The sequence below is a fragment of the Bos grunniens genome, chromosome 7 (genome assembly GCF_055505025.1).
Source record: "Bos grunniens cultivar Pamir isolate PY7600 chromosome 7, Bosgru_T2T1.0, whole genome shotgun sequence".
Classification (NCBI taxonomy): Eukaryota; Metazoa; Chordata; class Mammalia; order Artiodactyla; family Bovidae; genus Bos; species Bos grunniens.
In genome coordinates, this window is record NC_141171.1 from 5,597,709 (window position 1) to 5,615,375 (window position 17,667).

At 53.0% G+C, this 17,667-nt stretch overlaps 1 protein-coding gene across 6 annotated transcripts in view; it reads left to right on the plus strand.

Moving 5' to 3' along the window:
* The first annotated feature begins 693 nt into the window (after window positions 1-693).
* The window catches only part of UNC13A (unc-13 homolog A), a 68,122-nt gene continuing 51,148 nt past the window's right edge, over window positions 694-17,667 (plus strand). For 4 of the 6 annotated variants that reach the window (XM_086408485.1, XM_086408486.1, XM_086408488.1 and 1 more), the window contains exons 1-7: window positions 694-868; window positions 10,254-10,283; window positions 10,875-10,974; window positions 13,010-13,127; window positions 14,728-14,851; window positions 15,558-15,631; window positions 16,481-16,535. In XM_086408485.1, coding sequence (XP_086264611.1) covers window positions 847-868; window positions 10,254-10,283; window positions 10,875-10,974; window positions 13,010-13,127; window positions 14,728-14,851; window positions 15,558-15,631; window positions 16,481-16,535 — 523 coding nt within the window. In that variant the 5' untranslated portion in view covers window positions 694-846. The remainder of the gene's footprint in view (window positions 869-10,253; window positions 10,284-10,874; window positions 10,975-13,009; window positions 13,128-14,727; window positions 14,852-15,557; window positions 15,632-16,480; window positions 16,536-17,667) is intronic. The other 2 variants (XM_086408487.1, XM_086408490.1) reach the window with 2 other exon arrangements.

A 17,667-nucleotide genomic window follows, 5' to 3' on the forward strand; every position in this document is an offset into this window, starting at 1 on the left:
GGACTGTTCTAGGTACTGGCATTACGGAGTGAACAGGTTTGTTGGCCACCAGCTCACTTGGAACTGCCGGGTCAGATGTGTGGAGAGAGATGGTGAGCAGAGCTATGCTGGGGTCAGGGCCCAACCAGAGGAAGAGTTGGAATCCAGGGGAGTCCAGAAAGGTGAAGTCAGGGCTCAGTTTGGGGGAATTAGGTAAGGCTTTCTGGAGAAGGGTATATTCAAACTGGGCATTGATGGATGAATAGGAGTTGCCAGTTACACAAGGGAGTGAAGGATGGAATCCAGTCCAAGTATGTGCAAAGATCCACAGGCTGAGCAAAACAGGGACACAGAGAGAGACCTAAACAGGACGTGGCGGAGACACAGAGAGACTGGACAGAGGCACAGAGGGAGACACATTACCGAGAGAGACCGGGAGCCAGAGAGGAGAACAGAGAGACAGAGGCAAAGAGACAGAGAAATAGAGATACTCAGAAAGAGCAGAGAGACAGCCAAGATCTTGAGGTTGAGGGCTAAAGGAGAAACGAAAACACGTAGAATCAGAAGGGAATCTGCGTGGTGGCCGCCCTCAGCCCCCACCTGCTCCGGCCCTTTAAACCCCACCCCCACCCCTCGAGCTCGCTGCGCCCTCGCCCCATCAGGCGTCCGTGGGCTCCGCCCGCCAGGCTCACATCAGCACCACGTCAGGAGCTGTCCGCGCCCCCGGTGCTGAACCAAGATGGCCGGCGGCGGAGGCCGGGCCCCGGCGTGAGCTGAGCGAGCGCGGGCTGCAGCCCCCGCCATGCCCCACCCCAGCGGCAGCTAAACCTGACCTGACAGAGCCGGCCCGCCGGCGACTCTGGAGACATGTCTCTGCTTTGCGTTGGAGGTAGGAGGCGAGGCTGCGGGACGGGGAGCGATGTGGACCCTAACTGGGCTCGGGGTCCGTGTGGATGCGGCTGGGCTCCTGAGGGGGTGACCCGCGTACACGCGGCTGGACTTCTGAGGGGGTGGCCCTTGTAGAGAAGTCAGGGTGCCTGAGAAGGTGATCCGTGTAGACACAGCTGGGCCCTCAAGGGGTGCTGGTTGCCGCTGTTGGGGTCGTGTGGACATGGCTGAACGCGGAGGCCCGTGTGGACGCGGGCAGGGGTTCGGGGCTCCATCTGGAAACGGTCTAGTCTGGGTTGCCTGTGTTGAACAAGTTATTATAGGGTTCGTGTGGAAGGAGCTATAGTTCGAATGAATCCTGCAGGGTCCTTGGAAGGAGTCTTGGACTGTGGGCTGGGCTGCGGACCCGCCTCGGAATTCGGAGGAGTGCAGGGGGAGCGGTCTCCAAGCCCTGGGCGTGTAAGATTTGGGTAGAGGGGCTTGACTGTTAGGACTACCGGTGCGCTCTAGGCACTCCTCACCCTGGGAGTGGAGCGGACTGGGGGAGGAGGCCGGGGAGACCCCTTCCAGCATCCTAAGAGAGCTGTGATGGAGGGGTCTGGAGGCGCTTTTCCAGTTACCTCTTTGGTTTCCCTAGTGGGGGCTGGGGGAGTCGCCTGAGGGCCTCACCCTCTCAGCCCTCTTTGGCCCCACGGAACAAACACCTATCCGACCTTCTCCGCAGGGAGCCGACCCCTTGGAAGTACAGTAGCCCCCTGCACCCCTCACGGCCCATCCTCACCTCACCCACTTTGCGCTGGAGGGAGGGAGGAAGGGAGAGGTGGGGTGGAGCTATTTTGGGGCCAGAACGCCATCTGCACCGAGGCCCACGCCCAGGCCCACGCTCTGCGTTTGGGTGGGTGGAGTGAGAGATTCCGGAGGGGCATGACTCCTTCCGCCCCCCCCCCCCAACCCGCCGCCGCACCCCTGAGGCAGGGTAGGGGAGAAGCCAGCCCACCTGGACCAAGGCGCCTGGGGCACTCCTGAGTTCTCAGCAGGGGGCCTTGGCGGCAGGGGTGGTGGCCCAACCAGGGTTCAAGGCTTATAGAGAGCTCAATCTTGGGTTTTAAGTACCGAGGTCCACCTCCCCTCACTTCTACTCCCTTCCAGAAGGCTGAGGTGGAAGGAGGTGTATTGGCCAAGCCTGAGCCAGCAGGCTTCAGGACACCTTAGGCAGCCCGGAGTGTGATGTGTGTGTGTGTGTGTGTGAAAGAGAATGAGAGAGAGAAATCTAGAGATGGGGAGAGAGAGAGAGAGAAGGATGATGAACCCCGGCCTTCTGGACCCTGGTGGGAAGGCCCGGGAGCCGGGAACCGCCCCCGCTGCCCCTCCCCCTTTCTCCCCTCCCCCTGTGCTGTGACTCTCCATTCACAAACCCAGCCCCGCCCGCCCGCTCCCCGCCGCGGTGGCTTCCCGTGTACTGCTAGCGCGGGGCTGTGCTGGCGTGGACGCGGGTGTTCTTAAAGGGACAGGTGCCTCCTTTCCTTGAACTCATTCCTGACGGGCGGGGCTGGTGGTGGGCGAAGGGCCGGTAAAATCAAAAGTCAACTCGTTCAACCCTTAACCTAAGGAGTTAGGAGAGTCGAGAGGCGGAGCAGACCACCATGCATCCCTCACAGTCTAGGCCCAAGGGGAGGGGGAGGTGAACATCCAAACCCCCTACTGGCCCCTCTCCCCTCCTCTGAACTGCCTAACACTTGAGAGGGGATAGCCCTGGAGGAGGGGGTCAATGGGGGTTCCTGGCTGACTCCTCCAAGCTCACTCTCCTCTGCCCCCTAGCCCCATCTCTTCTCTGAAATCTCACCCTTAACTCTGATGCAAACTGGAGTCTTGGCTACAGGGGTGGTGTGAAGCGGAGACAATAAGAGGGGTGAGAAAGAATTGTATTGGATGACTTTGTGGAACTTATAGGGAAGGAGTCAGCAGAGTAGAGGGGGCTCGCTGGGAGGAGTAAGAAAGGGGATGAGGTGGGAAGTAGAGCCCTGAGGTGTAACACGAACAGCTGATGCTGGGAAAGGCTGTGTGTGGGGGGGGGGGGGAGTAGGGGGGTGACAGGGAGAAGCAGGGAGAGAAAGAATTGCTGAATGGAGTGGGGGTGATGCCCAGAGTGGGACGTCTTGAAGGCTGAGGGGGAAGGGGGAAGGATCAGGGCTTTCCTTGGATCTGAGTTCATCCTCAGAGTTGAGGAAATACCTGCCCCTGACCCAGGGACCCACCCATGTTTGCCCACACCGACACACACTGGGGCCAGTACATCCATGCTCAGGCTTGCCTGCCTTGTGTGAACAGAAGTGCTTAGGATTCACCAAGTCTCTATGAAGACCATGTGCCTGTGACTGTGCATTCATGGACACATGTGCAGATTTGCATGCCTATTGACACACACATACATATACACTGGACACAGTCTGTGCCACGGACATGGTCCCCATGATACAGGCATGTGTATCTGTACACACACACACACACACACACACACAGATATATCCACACATGTTTGATGCATGTTTAGAGTATCCATGTCACCTAAATATCAACACATGCCCTAACACTCAGTCCTGTACCTATGTATACCTGTTAGGGCCCAAATCACAAAAGACACACATGTACACAAGAGTACATGCCAAGGCCATATATGTACACACATGATAACCCTTCCCTGGACTTTCAAAGCTGTCACTTTGAGCAGGTGGCTGATGCTGCACGCACACACATACTAGTATATGTAGCTTCAGAGGAGTCTGCACGTGTATGCAAGTAAACAAAAATACACATGCTATACAATTGCATAGTGCATACACACACACACACAACAGGTGTTTGTATTTAAGATATCACTCAAAAGCCTGCACATACCTAAGCTCACACCAGCATGTCCCACATACAGCCACACCGCACTCCACAGCACATATGTGCAGGCCCTCACCTGCACTCAGATGGTGCACATGTGTAATTATCCCACCACACATGTACACACACACACTCATGTACACTCACTTGCCTGCCCTGGTAACGAGCAAATACACATTCAAGCACACACAATGCAATTCTTGTGTGCATATCCTGAACTTACATATGGGAGACTACCCTGTATAGACCTGGCCTCTGTCCCCTCTCATTTCATTATGTAGAGCCCCATTGCCCCTCCCCAACCTTAATTCACTTTCTAAGTCTTGGCAGAGTCCCGAGGCTGCTGATAGTAAGTGCCACTTAACTCCTTTGTGAATTTATTCATATATTTACTCAGCAAGCATTGAGTACCCACTATATGCCAGGCACTGGTCCTGGCTCTTAGAACCTGGCCTTACTCCTGGCCTCATGCTGGTGGAGTCAGATTGGGAGGGATGGGGAGCTAAGGAGAAGGGTTTCCATGGCCCTTTTCCTCTGGCAAGCCTACCCCATTCCTATCATCACCATTTGCCTGTGTCTCAGAAGATGAGGGGAAACTGAGAAGAGGGATCTTGCTCTAGGTGGAGGGCATATGCAAAAACATGATGGTAGTACTTTGGTTCCAGACCTCCCTATATGCCTTGTGGCATTTTGTTAGGCCACTCAGTGTTTAAAAGGCTTCATAAATATTTGATGACTGAATGTTGCATATAAATTAACAATGCATTTGAAGGTGAGTTTGCCTCACAACTGATAATGATATCTACAACAAGTTCCATCTATCCAGCATTCCACAGGCATAGTTTTTAGGACTTTTATGCCCATTCCCCACTTTAATTCTCAGAGCAACCCATATTACAGATGAGGAAAACTGAGGCTCATGGAAGTTCAACAACTTGCCTGGTGCCACAGAGTCAGAGGTGTAGCTGCCTGACTCCACAGTCTACTAGGAGTGAAGGGTGAAAGTCAAGGCTACCCTCAGCCTTCAGGACCTGGAGACACCTAAGTCCTTGCCATGGGGTGAGAATCTGTCTCAGGTTCATCCTTTTCCTTCATCCACTCAGTAAACAGACACATCATGATTTCCCCATTCATCATGGCTGTTCCCCTGCCTCTCTCCCAGGAAGCTTTCACAAATCTCTCTGCCTCTTGCTGCCCTGTTTCTGATACCATCCAGCCAGGGGGTGGGGGAACTGCATCTGGGTATTTGCTTCTACCACCCTCTTAGGCTGCCTCTGGGTTTGGCTCTGATTCATCTTCAGGGCTGCAATCTCAGCTATCTACCTATCTTGCACCTCACTTTCCTCCTGCATACAATGGGTTTCCTCTGTGAATTTATTTTATTTTTAGATTTATCAACTTACCTGTGAGGTGCTGACCAGGACATCCTGAGTCCAGAAGGCCTGGGTTTGAATCCCCAAATCCACCACTTCCTGGAAAGTCCCATAACTTTTTCATTCCTCAGTGTGTCTATCTGTAGAATGGGCACACTAATAGCGTACACTGCCTAGATTTACTGGAACTGTCCAGTCAGATGAGGCATGGAGAGATACTGGCATGATTCATGGCTTCTGGAAAGTTTCAATAAGTGTGAGCCAAAGGCAGGAAAAATCAATGACGGTGTTTTTATTAATGGGGACTAAAAGCTCCGTGAGTGTAGGACATTTCCTGAGAGCTCACTGCGTTCTCAGGCCTGAGGATGGCTCAGTGATACACAGAGGGGGCAAAAGAAGTACCAATTCTTGGAAGTACTTGGGTAGGGATGAAAAGTTCAGCACCGCGGACAGTTCAGAGAGGAGCCATAGATTTCAGCACCGTGGACAGCACGGTTCCGCGTCACTGGACCCGCTCTCAGTGCTGGACTGCTGGAGGAGGCAATGACGTCATTCTTTCAATGACCAGTATTTAATAAGCACCTACTATATGCCAGACATAGTTCTAAGTGGTGCTTGGTAAGCAACACTGACTATCTGTCAAGGTTCTTGGTGTGTTTTTTTCACCTATGGCTTCAATTGGGTTCTGGCTTATTTCTGTCCATGGATGATGAGAGTCCTCATTTATTCTCTCCCAGATGCCAAGTCAGAGGGACCAATGTCCTCATCACAAAGCCCATGTCTGCTACAAACATTGCATATTAAATACCAGACTTCCTAGAATCTAGTTTTGAATTCTCTATGCTTCCCTTCTACCATGTGTAGTGTCTTCTGACACCCAATAAGCACCTCCTGTGGGTGGGCTTTTGGAAAGTGAAAGTCGCTCAGTTGTGTCTGACTCTTTGCGACCCCATGGACTATACAGTCCATGGAATTCCTCTGGCCAGAATACTGGAGTGGGTAGCCTTTCCCTTCCTTAGGGGATCATTCCAACCTAGGGGATTGAACCAGGGTCTCCTGCATTGCAGGTGGATTCTTTACCAACTAAGCTATCAGGGAAGAACCTCCTGTGGGTGGGCTTTTAGCCGCTTCCATTGATGGCTGGAACTCTCTATTCCTCCACTCCCACCACCAGGCCTGGCAGGTTAATGGACCCCAAGGACTGGAGTCTATCTCAATTAGAATCCAGAGTCATCTAGGCCAGTGTGTTCTCAGGCCTGAGGATGGCTCAGTGATACACAGAACCTGTGCATCTGACTACCCACCCCTCCATTCCCCTCCCCTTTCCTGTGTCCCCTCCCCCATTGTGAGCCGCCTCCAGCTCTCTGAGTCCCCATCCCTTAGTCCCGCACCTTCCTCCTCCTTACCTCATACCCTATTCCCCCGCATCCAGGGTACACTTAAAATTCAACCAAATAATAAAGATACTAGTGATGGTAATAATAATAGGAACAACAGTATAATAATGGTAATGCTAATAATGAAGAAGAAAGGGGAGAAGACAGAAGAGAAAGGAAGAAGAAACTGAGACCAAGCAGGGCCATTTTCTAGATACAGAAACTGAGGCCCAGAGCCTGGCAGTGCCAATGCCTTGCTCCCACCGCCACCGGCTCTGCCCCCGGCAACAACTGCCTGTGCAACGACATTAATCAGCCAGCGCCGATGGGCGCTGGGGGGTGGGGTGGGCAGGGACCGAGGAGTCCGCAGGCTGCTGACCTGGACGTGACGCGGTATCTCCAGCCCGCCTGTCAGTGGGCACCTCCCCCACTCAGCACTCCCCGCGGTCGCGTAGCTCACGCCCTCGGCGCCCACGTTATAAATAGCCCGGTGCTTGTGACCAGGAGCTCGCGAAGGAGGGGCGGCGCTTCCGCCCTGGTGACCCCGATACCGCGGGCAGGAGGAAGGCGGCGGGGCGGAGATGTGATGACAATGACTCGGTTCGCTGGCTGACGGGGAAGAGAGATGGGGAGAGAGCCGTGACTCTTTCTCGGAGCCCCTGCCTCCAAGCCCTCTCTTCCTACAGAGCCCCTCCCCCAGGCTACCCGCCCCTCCATTCCCCTCCCCCTTTCTGTGTCCCCTCCCCCATCGTGAGCCGCCTCCAGCTCTCTGAGCCCCCATCCCTTAGTCCCCTACCTTCCTCCTCCTTACCTCATACCCTATTCCCCCGCCATGAGCTTCCTACTTTGAACCCCCTTCTCTGATTCTCCATTCTTCTCTGAACTCCATCTCCCACCCTGAGTCTGACCCTCCTCCCTCTGAGTCCCCATGATGAACCAACACTGATGTCCTCACCCTGGATTTTCTGAAGGGGCCTGGGGCCCTGCTGTTAGAGCTAGAGCTCTCTGACAATCTCCCACTGCCAGTGGACCCCAGCTGAGCCCTTTACCCTCTGGCCTAGAAAGGATTAGGGAGAAGGGAAGGGAGAGAGACTGAGGGACTAGGAACAAGAGAGACAGAGACAGAGAGAGAAAGGGAAGAAGACAGACAGAAAGATGACAGGAGTGGAGAGACACAGAATTGGAAGGAGGGAGCAGGGAGAGACCTTCTTCCTGGAGGAGAGGATGTAGGACAGACCTTGGACAACTTGCTTCCCCTCTGAGACCTGCCCCTCCTAGAACTGCAGGGACCCAGGTTGGGTCAGACACCAGTGAGCTCCTCTGATCCCCCAGGGCCAGGCACCTACCCCACTCTGGTACCTGCTCCCAACTTTTCTTTCCCAACCCTGCCTCTCCTCTCTGCAGCATCTCCCCTGCCTGCCCTCCCTAGTGCAAATCTGTGTGTCTCTTTCTGTCTCTCTGTGTCTCTGTCTGTCTGATTCTCATGTCTTATCGCCCCTCACTTCTTCTCGCTCATTTTCCTTTCTCTCCTGTTGATGCCCCTGTGTGTGCCTTTCTGAGCCTCTGTGTCTCTCCCATCCTTCTCCCTCCCCATCCTCCCCGTGCACCCTCCTCCCCCATTACAGAGTCATTAGGTTTGCCAGCTGAAGCTCCCCCAGGAGGGAGGCCTGGAGCTCCTGCTGGGCACAGTCCTAAGTGCCCCTAAGCCTCACTCAGTCCCAGGGGTGAGGGGCTAGGTGGGTGGGCTCTCTGTAGTCCGGGTGGGGCTGAGGGTATGAGAGGGGGCATGTGGGACAGGGGGAGGGACCTTGTGGGAGAGAGAACTTTGCATGTGCAGTTATGTGCCTCAAGTGGGAAGATTTTGGATGCGGAAGAAAGAGACAGAGAGGGAGAGACGGAGATGGAAGCCCATAGAGGGGGTTTCACTTGCCCAGAGTCACACAGCACCATAGTCTGAATCCAGCTCCACCTGACTCCATGCTGAACCAGGGCTCAACTTTCCTAATGCCCAGTCAAGGGCTCTATCTGCCTTCTACTTTCCAAAACCAAATCCAGGTATAGTGGGCATTTGCATTTAAAATCTGGGTCTTAGGGTGATGGTGGTGTTGGTATAGGAAGGCGCTCATTCCCTCTTCTGCTCTGCAACTCTGGGGAGCTCACTCAGTGCTTCTGGGCACCAGTTCCCACCCCCACAGTCGATCTGCAATGGGAACAAGTAGTATTTACTGACTAGTGTTTAGAGCCACCCTACTTCCCCAGCCCTTGATGGGAATTCTCTTTTCACTGGCTCCATTCAGGTACTTCTTTGAGAAAGAAATTCAAGTGGTGAGGACAGAGAAATGAAATCCCTATGGGAGATTGAATCCCAGATGGGAGGCCATTGTACTTGCAAGGAAAAAGGCTGAACTTGACTCTCAAAAAAAAAAAAAAAAAAGGAGAAAGAATAGAAATGCAATTCTGATTGTAGGAATTTATCCTTTAACTTACTTGCACACACTCTTCAAGACATGCAGAGGGTATGAAATGTTACCATTTGTGTAGGAAATAGCACACACGTGCACACAACTGCTGATGCATGGACTATCTGTCTCCAGTCCCACGAGGAACAGCTAATGTTGATTGCATCCTGGAGGGATAGTGAGAACTGGGGTAGAAAGAGCCTCATTTTCATCGTATAATCTTTGGGTTGCTTTGGATTTTGTAAAATATGCATGATTGCTTGCTCAAACAAAAATAGTCTCTTGAAAAGTTTAAAGGGAAAAGGAAATACAGAAACCAGGAGTGAGGCCTCAGTTTGGCAGCAGCTTTTGGGTGGGAGTAGAGAGTAATGGTAGAGAAACACATTGAGGGCAGATGTAGAATCTGGGAGATATTGAAAGTGAAAGTTTAATACCCTGTAAGAAAGTCCAGCAATGAATGAAATTGCTTTGAATCACTTGGGGCTGTGGGGTTATGTAAAATATGAAGAGACTGGACCACCTGGGACCCTGAGGTATATCTGGCTTTGCGCCTTTCACAGTCAAGTAGGGCTGGACAAACTAACAACCTACCTGGCCAGGACTGGGATGTCTCTATGTATACTGCAGCTTCAGCTCTCTGGGTTGATTTTTCTCACCTCTCCCAATCCCTTTTGAATACTGGACTTTAAACCCTGAGAGCATTTGATAGGACACACTGAGCTGGACAGTTAGGGGAGAAGTCTCACTAATCTAACTGGGGGATGGGAATCATTGGAGATTGATTCTCCTTCCTCCTCTACCTCCTTCTCCCCGACTCCCTGGCTCCTTCTAAAGAAATCCTGGAGGGCTTCCTGTAGGAGGTCTCTTCTTTTGAATCTTTGTTCAATTGTGAGTAAAGTCACCACTGGAGGGAGGGAGGGAGCTTTGGGGAAATTTGATGGGGAGGAGGGTGGGGCAGAGAATATTCCCAAGGTCCAAACTTCCTTCCGTCACAGGTCTGCCTGTGCTCATCTGTCTGATGACTTCTCTCTCTCCCACTCATCCCTGCCTCCCTCCTCTCCTTATTTCTCTCCCTCTCGTTGTCTCTGCCTCTGTCTTTATTATTCTCTTTTTTTAATCTGGTCTCTTTATCTGCCTCTTTTGCTCTGTTTTTTGCCTCTCTTCTCTCTCTCTTTCTGCGTCTCTCTCTCTATCTCTCTCACTATGTCTCTATTTTCCTGTGTCTCTCTGTCTCTCTCCTCCCCACCACTCTCCCCGTCTCCCTTCCCTATTTCTGTCTCTCTCCACAGTCAAAAAAGCGAAGTTTGATGGTGCCCAAGGTAAGTACCCTCTATTCCTGTCCTGTCCTGTGTTGCCTGTCTGTCTCTTAGAGAGATGAGGGAGGGTGTCTGAGCCAGTGATGGGGAACTTGGGCTGCACGTCTGCGAGCATCACAGAGAGCATCGGAATTGGTCCGGGGTCCCCCAGCAGTCTTCCCGACCATCCCCTGAAAACCCTAATGGGAATAGGGCTCACCCTGAGCCAGTGGTGCTTCCCAGGATCCTAAGAGATAGGGCAGGGACTCTTAGATTAGGCTACGGGGAACAAAACTGGGACTCAGAGAGGCAAAGGAAATTTCTTATTTCCGTGGATATTGGACGTCATCATTTCTAAGCATAAGGATTAGGCATCCCCAAATTCCCAGTCTCCCTGCACCAAGACCCCACCCTGGTGTGCTCTGAGGCACTGAGGTGGGATTCTGGGGGCTGACCTGGGGGTGGGAGGCACAGAATCACCCCAGTGTATTGGACCTGGGGTGGCCCCCAGAACTCACAGACCCTTGGGGATCATAGTGGGGTCACTGAGAGCTTGGGAAGGGACACAGGGGGGTGCCTGAGCCCCTGCACTGACATCTGCCTTCACTGCCACAGAGAAATTCAACACCTACGTGACCCTGAAGGTGCAGAATGTCAAAAGCACGACTATCGCTGTCCGAGGCAGCCAGCCCAGCTGGGAGCAGGATTTCATGTTGTGAGTCTGCAGTGACTGGAACCTGCATGGCCTCACCCCCTGGCACAGTCAGGCCTGTCACTGGTCCCGCAAGGCACAGCCGGACACTCGGGTGTCGTCTGGGACTCCCCTCCCTCCTCCTTCAGCCCCTTGTCCAGTCATCAGCTTTGCCTCTGAAGCGCTTCTCGAATCCAGTCACTTGCTTTTGTCTCCGAGGCCAGCAGCCAAGTCCCCGCTGCCCGCCAGCCTCCACCCTGGCCTCCTGCTGCCATCCGCCTCCCGCAATCTGTTCTCCTCCAGGCAGCCAGGGGGATATTTTTAAAACTGCAAATCATATCCTGCCACTCTCCAAACTTGCCCCTGGCTTGTGGCTCATCAACCTCGAAACAAAGCCCATATCCCTCCCTGTAGCCCCCCGAGACCTGGTCCTTGTGACCTCACACCAGTATGTGCTCCATTTCTCCTGGCTCACCTGCCCCAGATACACTCACCTCTGCATGGTTCTGCCAACATGTCCAGCTTGTTCCTGCCTGCAGGACCTTTGCTCTTGTCCTCTCTCCATCCCAGCTGGCTCCTTCTGGTCCTTTGGGTCTGAACTGTGTCACCTCCTCAGGGCAGTCCCCTCTGATCACCACCCTCAAACTGTAATTGAAGAGTAGTGTCATGCCTCACCATCAATTGTAATTTTATCCATCTGTGTGACATTTGATACATTTCTGGCCCCTTCCCCTGGACTATGACCTCCAAGAGGGTAACGCCCTATTGGTCTCTGCCCCTGTGACCTCCATGCCAAGCACAGAGGCTGACACATAATAGATGCTCAATAAATATTTGTCTAAAACTGAATGAATTCATGATCTGGACCCTCTTCTCAACCTGGAGCCACTTAAGACCTCCTATTAAGTGAAGTGAAGTCACTCAGTCATGTCCGACTCTTTGTGACCCCATGGACTGTAGCCTACCACGCTCCTCCATCCATGGGATTTTCCAGGCAAGAGTACTCGAGTGGGTTGCCATTTCCTTCTCCAGACCATCTTCCTGACCCAGGGATCGAACCTGGGTCTCCCACATTGTAGGCAGATGCTTTACCATCTGAGCCATCAGGGAAGTCTCTAGGAAGACCTCCTATTACATCCTTCCTACTCTGATGATGGCCAACATCTGCCGTGACCTCTTCCAAGGCGTTGATTAAATCAGTTTTGCCTTATAGCCCTGGGAGAGAGTGTGCTAACACAATCCTCATGTTACAGATGAGGGAACAGAGGACCAGAGGGGCAAAGCCACCTGCTCAGTGTCATATAGCCTCTAGCTGGCAGAGCTGGAATGGGGACCCGGCAGCCCTCAACCCCTGAGCAGAGGCTGGCTGGAGACTGTGGGAGGCCATGGGAGAATCCAGAGTTGGGATTCTGGAGCAAGGGGGCACTTAGAGAAGGGGAGGAAGGTGCTAGTCCTACAATTTAGGGGAAAGGTGAAGGGAGAGGGAAACAATAGTCCTCAACTTCCCCTAAAGCCAGTTACTGAATGACCAGGTATATTCAAGGAGAACATTCCTTAAGATGAATCTTTGGTAAATTGGTAGATTCAGTGAATTGGACATTCATGAAGATTTTCCCCCCAAATCTCTACATTTCCTGCAGGGAAAGTGCTTAGAGGTGGGATCATTCATATGCTTAAGGGTGTCCCCGTATGATTGGAGAGGGATGACACTGGGAAGGATGAATTGCCCTTATCATGGGAGTAATAGGGAGCCATGGAGGGTGTTGGAGCCTCTTCCTCACTTAACCAGCATTCTCAGGGTCTGAGGGCTAGAGGAAGGGCCAGGTGAATTGAAGGTACATGTAATACTTGTCCCCACTCCTTCTTTCCCAACTTGGAATCCTGATTCTGCTGTGACACCCTAAGCATGTAACTTAGCCCTCTGGCCTCAGTTTCCCTCTGTAGAACAAGAACTACTGTGTCACCTTCCTGGCTGGCACTCATTCAGACCTGGGTTTGCATTCCAGTTGGTCATGTGTCCAAAGGCTATTGAACTGACTTTTCTGTCCTCTCTCAACAGTGAGATTAATCGCCTGGATTTGGGGCTAACGGTGGAGGTGTGGAACAAGGGTCTCATCTGGGACACGATGGTGGGCACTGTGTGGATCCCCCTGCGGACCATCCGCCAGTCCAATGAAGTGAGTGGTTGGATAGGAGTGCCTGGGAGGGGCCTAGAGGCCAGTGGTCTAAACGAGACAGGCCTCTCTCTCCATCTCCTGACAATGTTCACATAGGCGTTCAGGGTGGCTGTGGCAGCTCCAGTCACCAGGCTGTAAAGTCCTTCCGTCTTGTCATTCTGCCTTTCTCCCCACGTGGCTTCCATCTCATGGCCCAAGATGGCTGGCCAAGGATTACCATTGCATCTGCATTCCAGTCAGGGGAGGGAAAGGTGACAAGGGAGGGGGTTTGCACTCCTAATCAAGGGCCCAAACTGGAAACTGCTCAAGGCACTTCACTCACATATTATTGTCCAGAACTGCCATGTGGCCCCACCTACCTACAAGGGAATCTGGAGAATACAGTCTTTAGCTGCACAGCCCCACTAGAAATGTATCCCTACGGAAGAGAGGAGAAGGGATATTGTGAGCAACTAGCACTTTGTGCCCAGATGGGCATCCGGGAGGGAGGTTGCAGCCGTCCCAGAGAAGTACTAGAAAATAACCTTGGCCTCCTTCTCTAGCCGCCTGGCCTTAAATCTCACCCCCTCCACTTGACCCCTAGAATCCTATCCTGCCCTCCCTGCCTATCACCCTGGGAGGCCTTCCAGATGGCATCCACCAACTTTGCCAGCCTTATTTCCCCCACACCGCAACCTACACTCCTCACGGGTCCCACAGATGGCTTTTGAGCTTTCTTTCAGATACGCTGTTCTCTGGGTTTCAAGTGTCCTCCTTTCCATCACCCTTAAGCCCAGCTCCAATGTCCTCTCCTCCAGGAAGCCCCCCTTGAATCCCTCAGCTCCCCTTCCAGCTTCTGGTCTTCCCATGGCTTTGTGGTGCTGGGAGTGTCTGTGTCAGACTCTGTGACTGTGGGCTTCTCAGGGATTGCCCAGTATGGCCCAGGCTTAGAGCAGGCACCAAGGAGGGTTTATTGTTTAATGAGTGAATGGAAAGGGAAGAAAGGGGTGCAATAGTCCAGGCAAGCGATTCCAAAAGGAAGCCTTGTGGCTGAACCACAATGTCCTCAGTGACCCCTCCCCCCAAGCATGAGGAGGGCCTTGTCATCTGGGACAACTGCGACCTATGGCCGGGGACCCTGGACTGCTCCCCTGACCCCTGCCAGCCTCTCCCTGGGGCTACAGAGCATCAGTCTCCTTTGAGAGATGAAAACTGAGGTTCAGAGTGGACCCCACTGCTCAAGAGCTCATTTCCCTGAACCAAGTGGGACTGGTTCATTCACTCGGGGGGTTTCCTCCCAGGATGGTGGTAAGATCTTCTATCTGAAGCTGACCCCTCAGGAAGGATGAGCGCTGTGCGAGGCTGGGACCACCCCTACCTGACCCTGCAGGTCCCTCTCTCTGGGTTCCCCAGACCCACCATGATGCGTTGAATTTGTGACCCTTCTTCTTGGTTTCCTTATCTGAAGTGAGGATGTGGCTCTGTTCTTGGCCTAAGGGTGAGATGAAGGGAGAGAGGCATGGCACGTGAGGGCAGAGGCCTGCTGGCCCATGCACAGCAGGTGTGTGACTCACCTGGCCTCACACGGGACCCCACCCCCTGTCACCCCACCGCCCCGCAGGAGGGTCCTGGAGAGTGGCTGACCCTGGACTCTCAGGTCATCATGGCGGACAGCGAGATCTGCGGTACTAAGGACCCCACCTTCCACCGCATCCTCCTCGACACCCGCTTTGAGCTGCCCTTAGGTGAGTGTGGTTGGGGAGGCGTTGGGAAGAACACTTGCTCAGCCCCAGGAGAATGACCAGGCCTGGGTGGATCCAGATAACCCTTCATGTCTATAGCCATACCATCCTGAACGTTCCTGATCTCATCAGATGACCCTTCATTCTGAGGATGAGGCTCCCCCTCCCCAGAAGAGAGTCTCCCAGATCATAGTCAGCAGAGATGTGTGCCTGCTGGGTACAGAGCACACTCCAGCTCCTGCAGGTCACGAATGGGCTGCCAGTGCTTTTCAACCTATGGGGCTCAGATATGAGCTGTCCTGGCTGGCCCTTGGTGAGGTCTTAGGCTGCAGCAGTGAGCTGGATATGGAGAAGATACAGACAGAGGCAGAAAGACAAAGAGAGAGAATCAGAGAGAGATGTAGAGATAAGCAAAGGCAGAGACACAGAGAAGCCTCTCTACCTTTCCTGGAAGCAGCTCAGTTCTCCCATGTCATCCTTCCAAGAACCCATGGCATCCCCATCCCCTAATGCTAGGGTGCGCCTCCTCTCCTGTCTTCCATTCATTCCCAAGGCAGCTCTGGGTGGCGTGGTGGAGGGGGTGTTTCTGTTTTCCTGTCCTCTCTCCCCACTCACTGGAGACCAGCCCCATAGGCGGGCAGGACACACTGGATGGAGGCTGAGGGGCAGGGAGGGGCTCCCAGGCTCACGGCCAGGCCTCTGCCTCCAGACATCCCGGAAGAGGAGGCCCGTTACTGGGCCAAGAAGCTGGAGCAGCTGAACGCCATGCGGGACCAGGATGAGGTGAGCGTTGGCATCATCTTCCTCTCTTTCCTTCCTCTCTCTCTCCTTGTCTCCCCATGTCCTCCACCCTCTATTTCTCTCTCCACTTGTCTTCCCCTGTGTCTGTGTCTCTAACTCTGTAACCTGCCTAAATTCTGTGATTCACGTGGTCCAGTCTCAAGCCAATGATGGCGTCAAGGAACAGACAGCCCACCAAGGACGTGATGATATCAATGGACTGAGGTTCTATATTTACTAAATACTCTTAAGGAGATGCAGAGGCCCCGTTACAGTTCTTAAAACCCCCTTTCTGCCCCTCACCCCTCAACTCCTCAAGTCACACTTTCAGGTTTTCTTAAAAATTTGCCTTTCCCACCAGCCCTTGCCCCCGTACCTGTTCTTCCCTGCCATCCCCTTTCTTCTGGGCTCTGTATTCTCACAGCTCAAAAACCCAGTGTGGCCCGGAAGACAGTCTTCAGAAGGTAAGGGCAGGGAAGAAAGAGCAGGCAAGTTTAGAACATTCTTTAGTGGGAGGCAGGGGGCAGAGGGAGTATCACTCACTTGTTAGTAATTTTTGTCCAAACTCAGCTCTCACCTTCTCCTTTCTTTAGCTCCCCGCTTCAGGGTTCTCTCTTCTCTCTCTCGTTCCCCTCTGGGTTTTCCCCTCGTCTGTGTTTCTTTTTCTGTTTTTTCTATATCTGTTTCTCACTGTCTTTGTGTATCTCTCTCCCTCTTCCTCTGTGGACAGCTGTATCCTCCTCCAGAGAGAGGGAACTTAAGAGGCAGGGAAAGTCAAGAGGGAAGAGAACAGAGGGCCACGGCTTCTGGCAGCCCACTGAGATGAACCCTCTCTCCTTCCCTCCCCCACAGTATTCATTCCAGGATGAGCAAGACAAGCCTCTTCCTGTTCCCAGCAATCAGTGTTGTAAGTACTTCTCAGCTCCTTCCTGGGCACCAGATGAAACTCTCATCCTTCCTCTACCCCATGACTGTGCTCTGTAATGAATGGGTCACTCCCCTCCAATGATACGGGTCCTAAGAGTGAGCAGAATCCAGTCACAGTGTAGTGGAAAGAGGAAAAGATCTGGCCCTTGGGTTTGAATCTTGCCTTGCCATGTGGCCACTGGCATGCCAGGGTCTTTGTGTGATCCTTAGAGTTCCTGTCTTTGAAACAGGGGCATCTGATAGCCCCCCGCATTCTGATCTTTTTTGGAAGAATGCAGGACATCTAGAGGGTTGAAAAGCATTTTGCAGAGTCTTCAGTTCCGTTCCTTAGGTCCTGGATGAGGACCCATAACTCATTCAACAAACTTTCTTGAGGCCAGCACAGACCCCCAAGCAGCCCACAGTCAGACGATGCAGACAGACAATCCTGCCGACACATGTATAACAGGCTCCTATTTTCTTAGATAAAGAAGTGGAGGTCCAAGAGGAGGGGTGACTTGCCAAGGTCACACACGTGGCAGGAGGCAGAGCCCGGGTTTGAACCCAGGTTCCAGGGACTCCGAGTTGTCTTCTCTTTCCACTCTGCTGTATCTCTTAATGATGATGATGGTCACTGTATTCCTCTACACACTGCTCCTTCACCAAAGGCTGGACTTTTCAAGAGCGTTTATCCTCCTTGGTTGGCCCTGTAGACACTCGGATGCCCCCAGACCAGGTCTTCAAAGATCTAGGAGATGTCTTTCTCCTTAAAGCGCCCTCCAAGTCCTCTGAGATGGGGAAGTGAAAATTATAGTCTCTGGGCAAAACCCAAAGCCATGACACTTTGCCTCCACCCCACCCTTCAACCTCTTTCTCCTCTTCCATCTGCTTCCCCATCCTCCTCTCCTCCCCTCTCATGGTCTCTCCTGTATCCGTCTTCCCCCTGCCCTCCCCCCCCATTATGCCCAGGATATGTGATGATGGAGATTGGTGGAGGGAGGAGCTGAGCAACTGCAATTGAAGGACCCCATTCCTACACTCGCTTGGGGTGTGAGATGGAGAAGGTCCCTTGATTTCCACACCTGGGAAGGGATCACCACTGCTCTGAAGAAATTATAAGCCCCCTCTCTGGT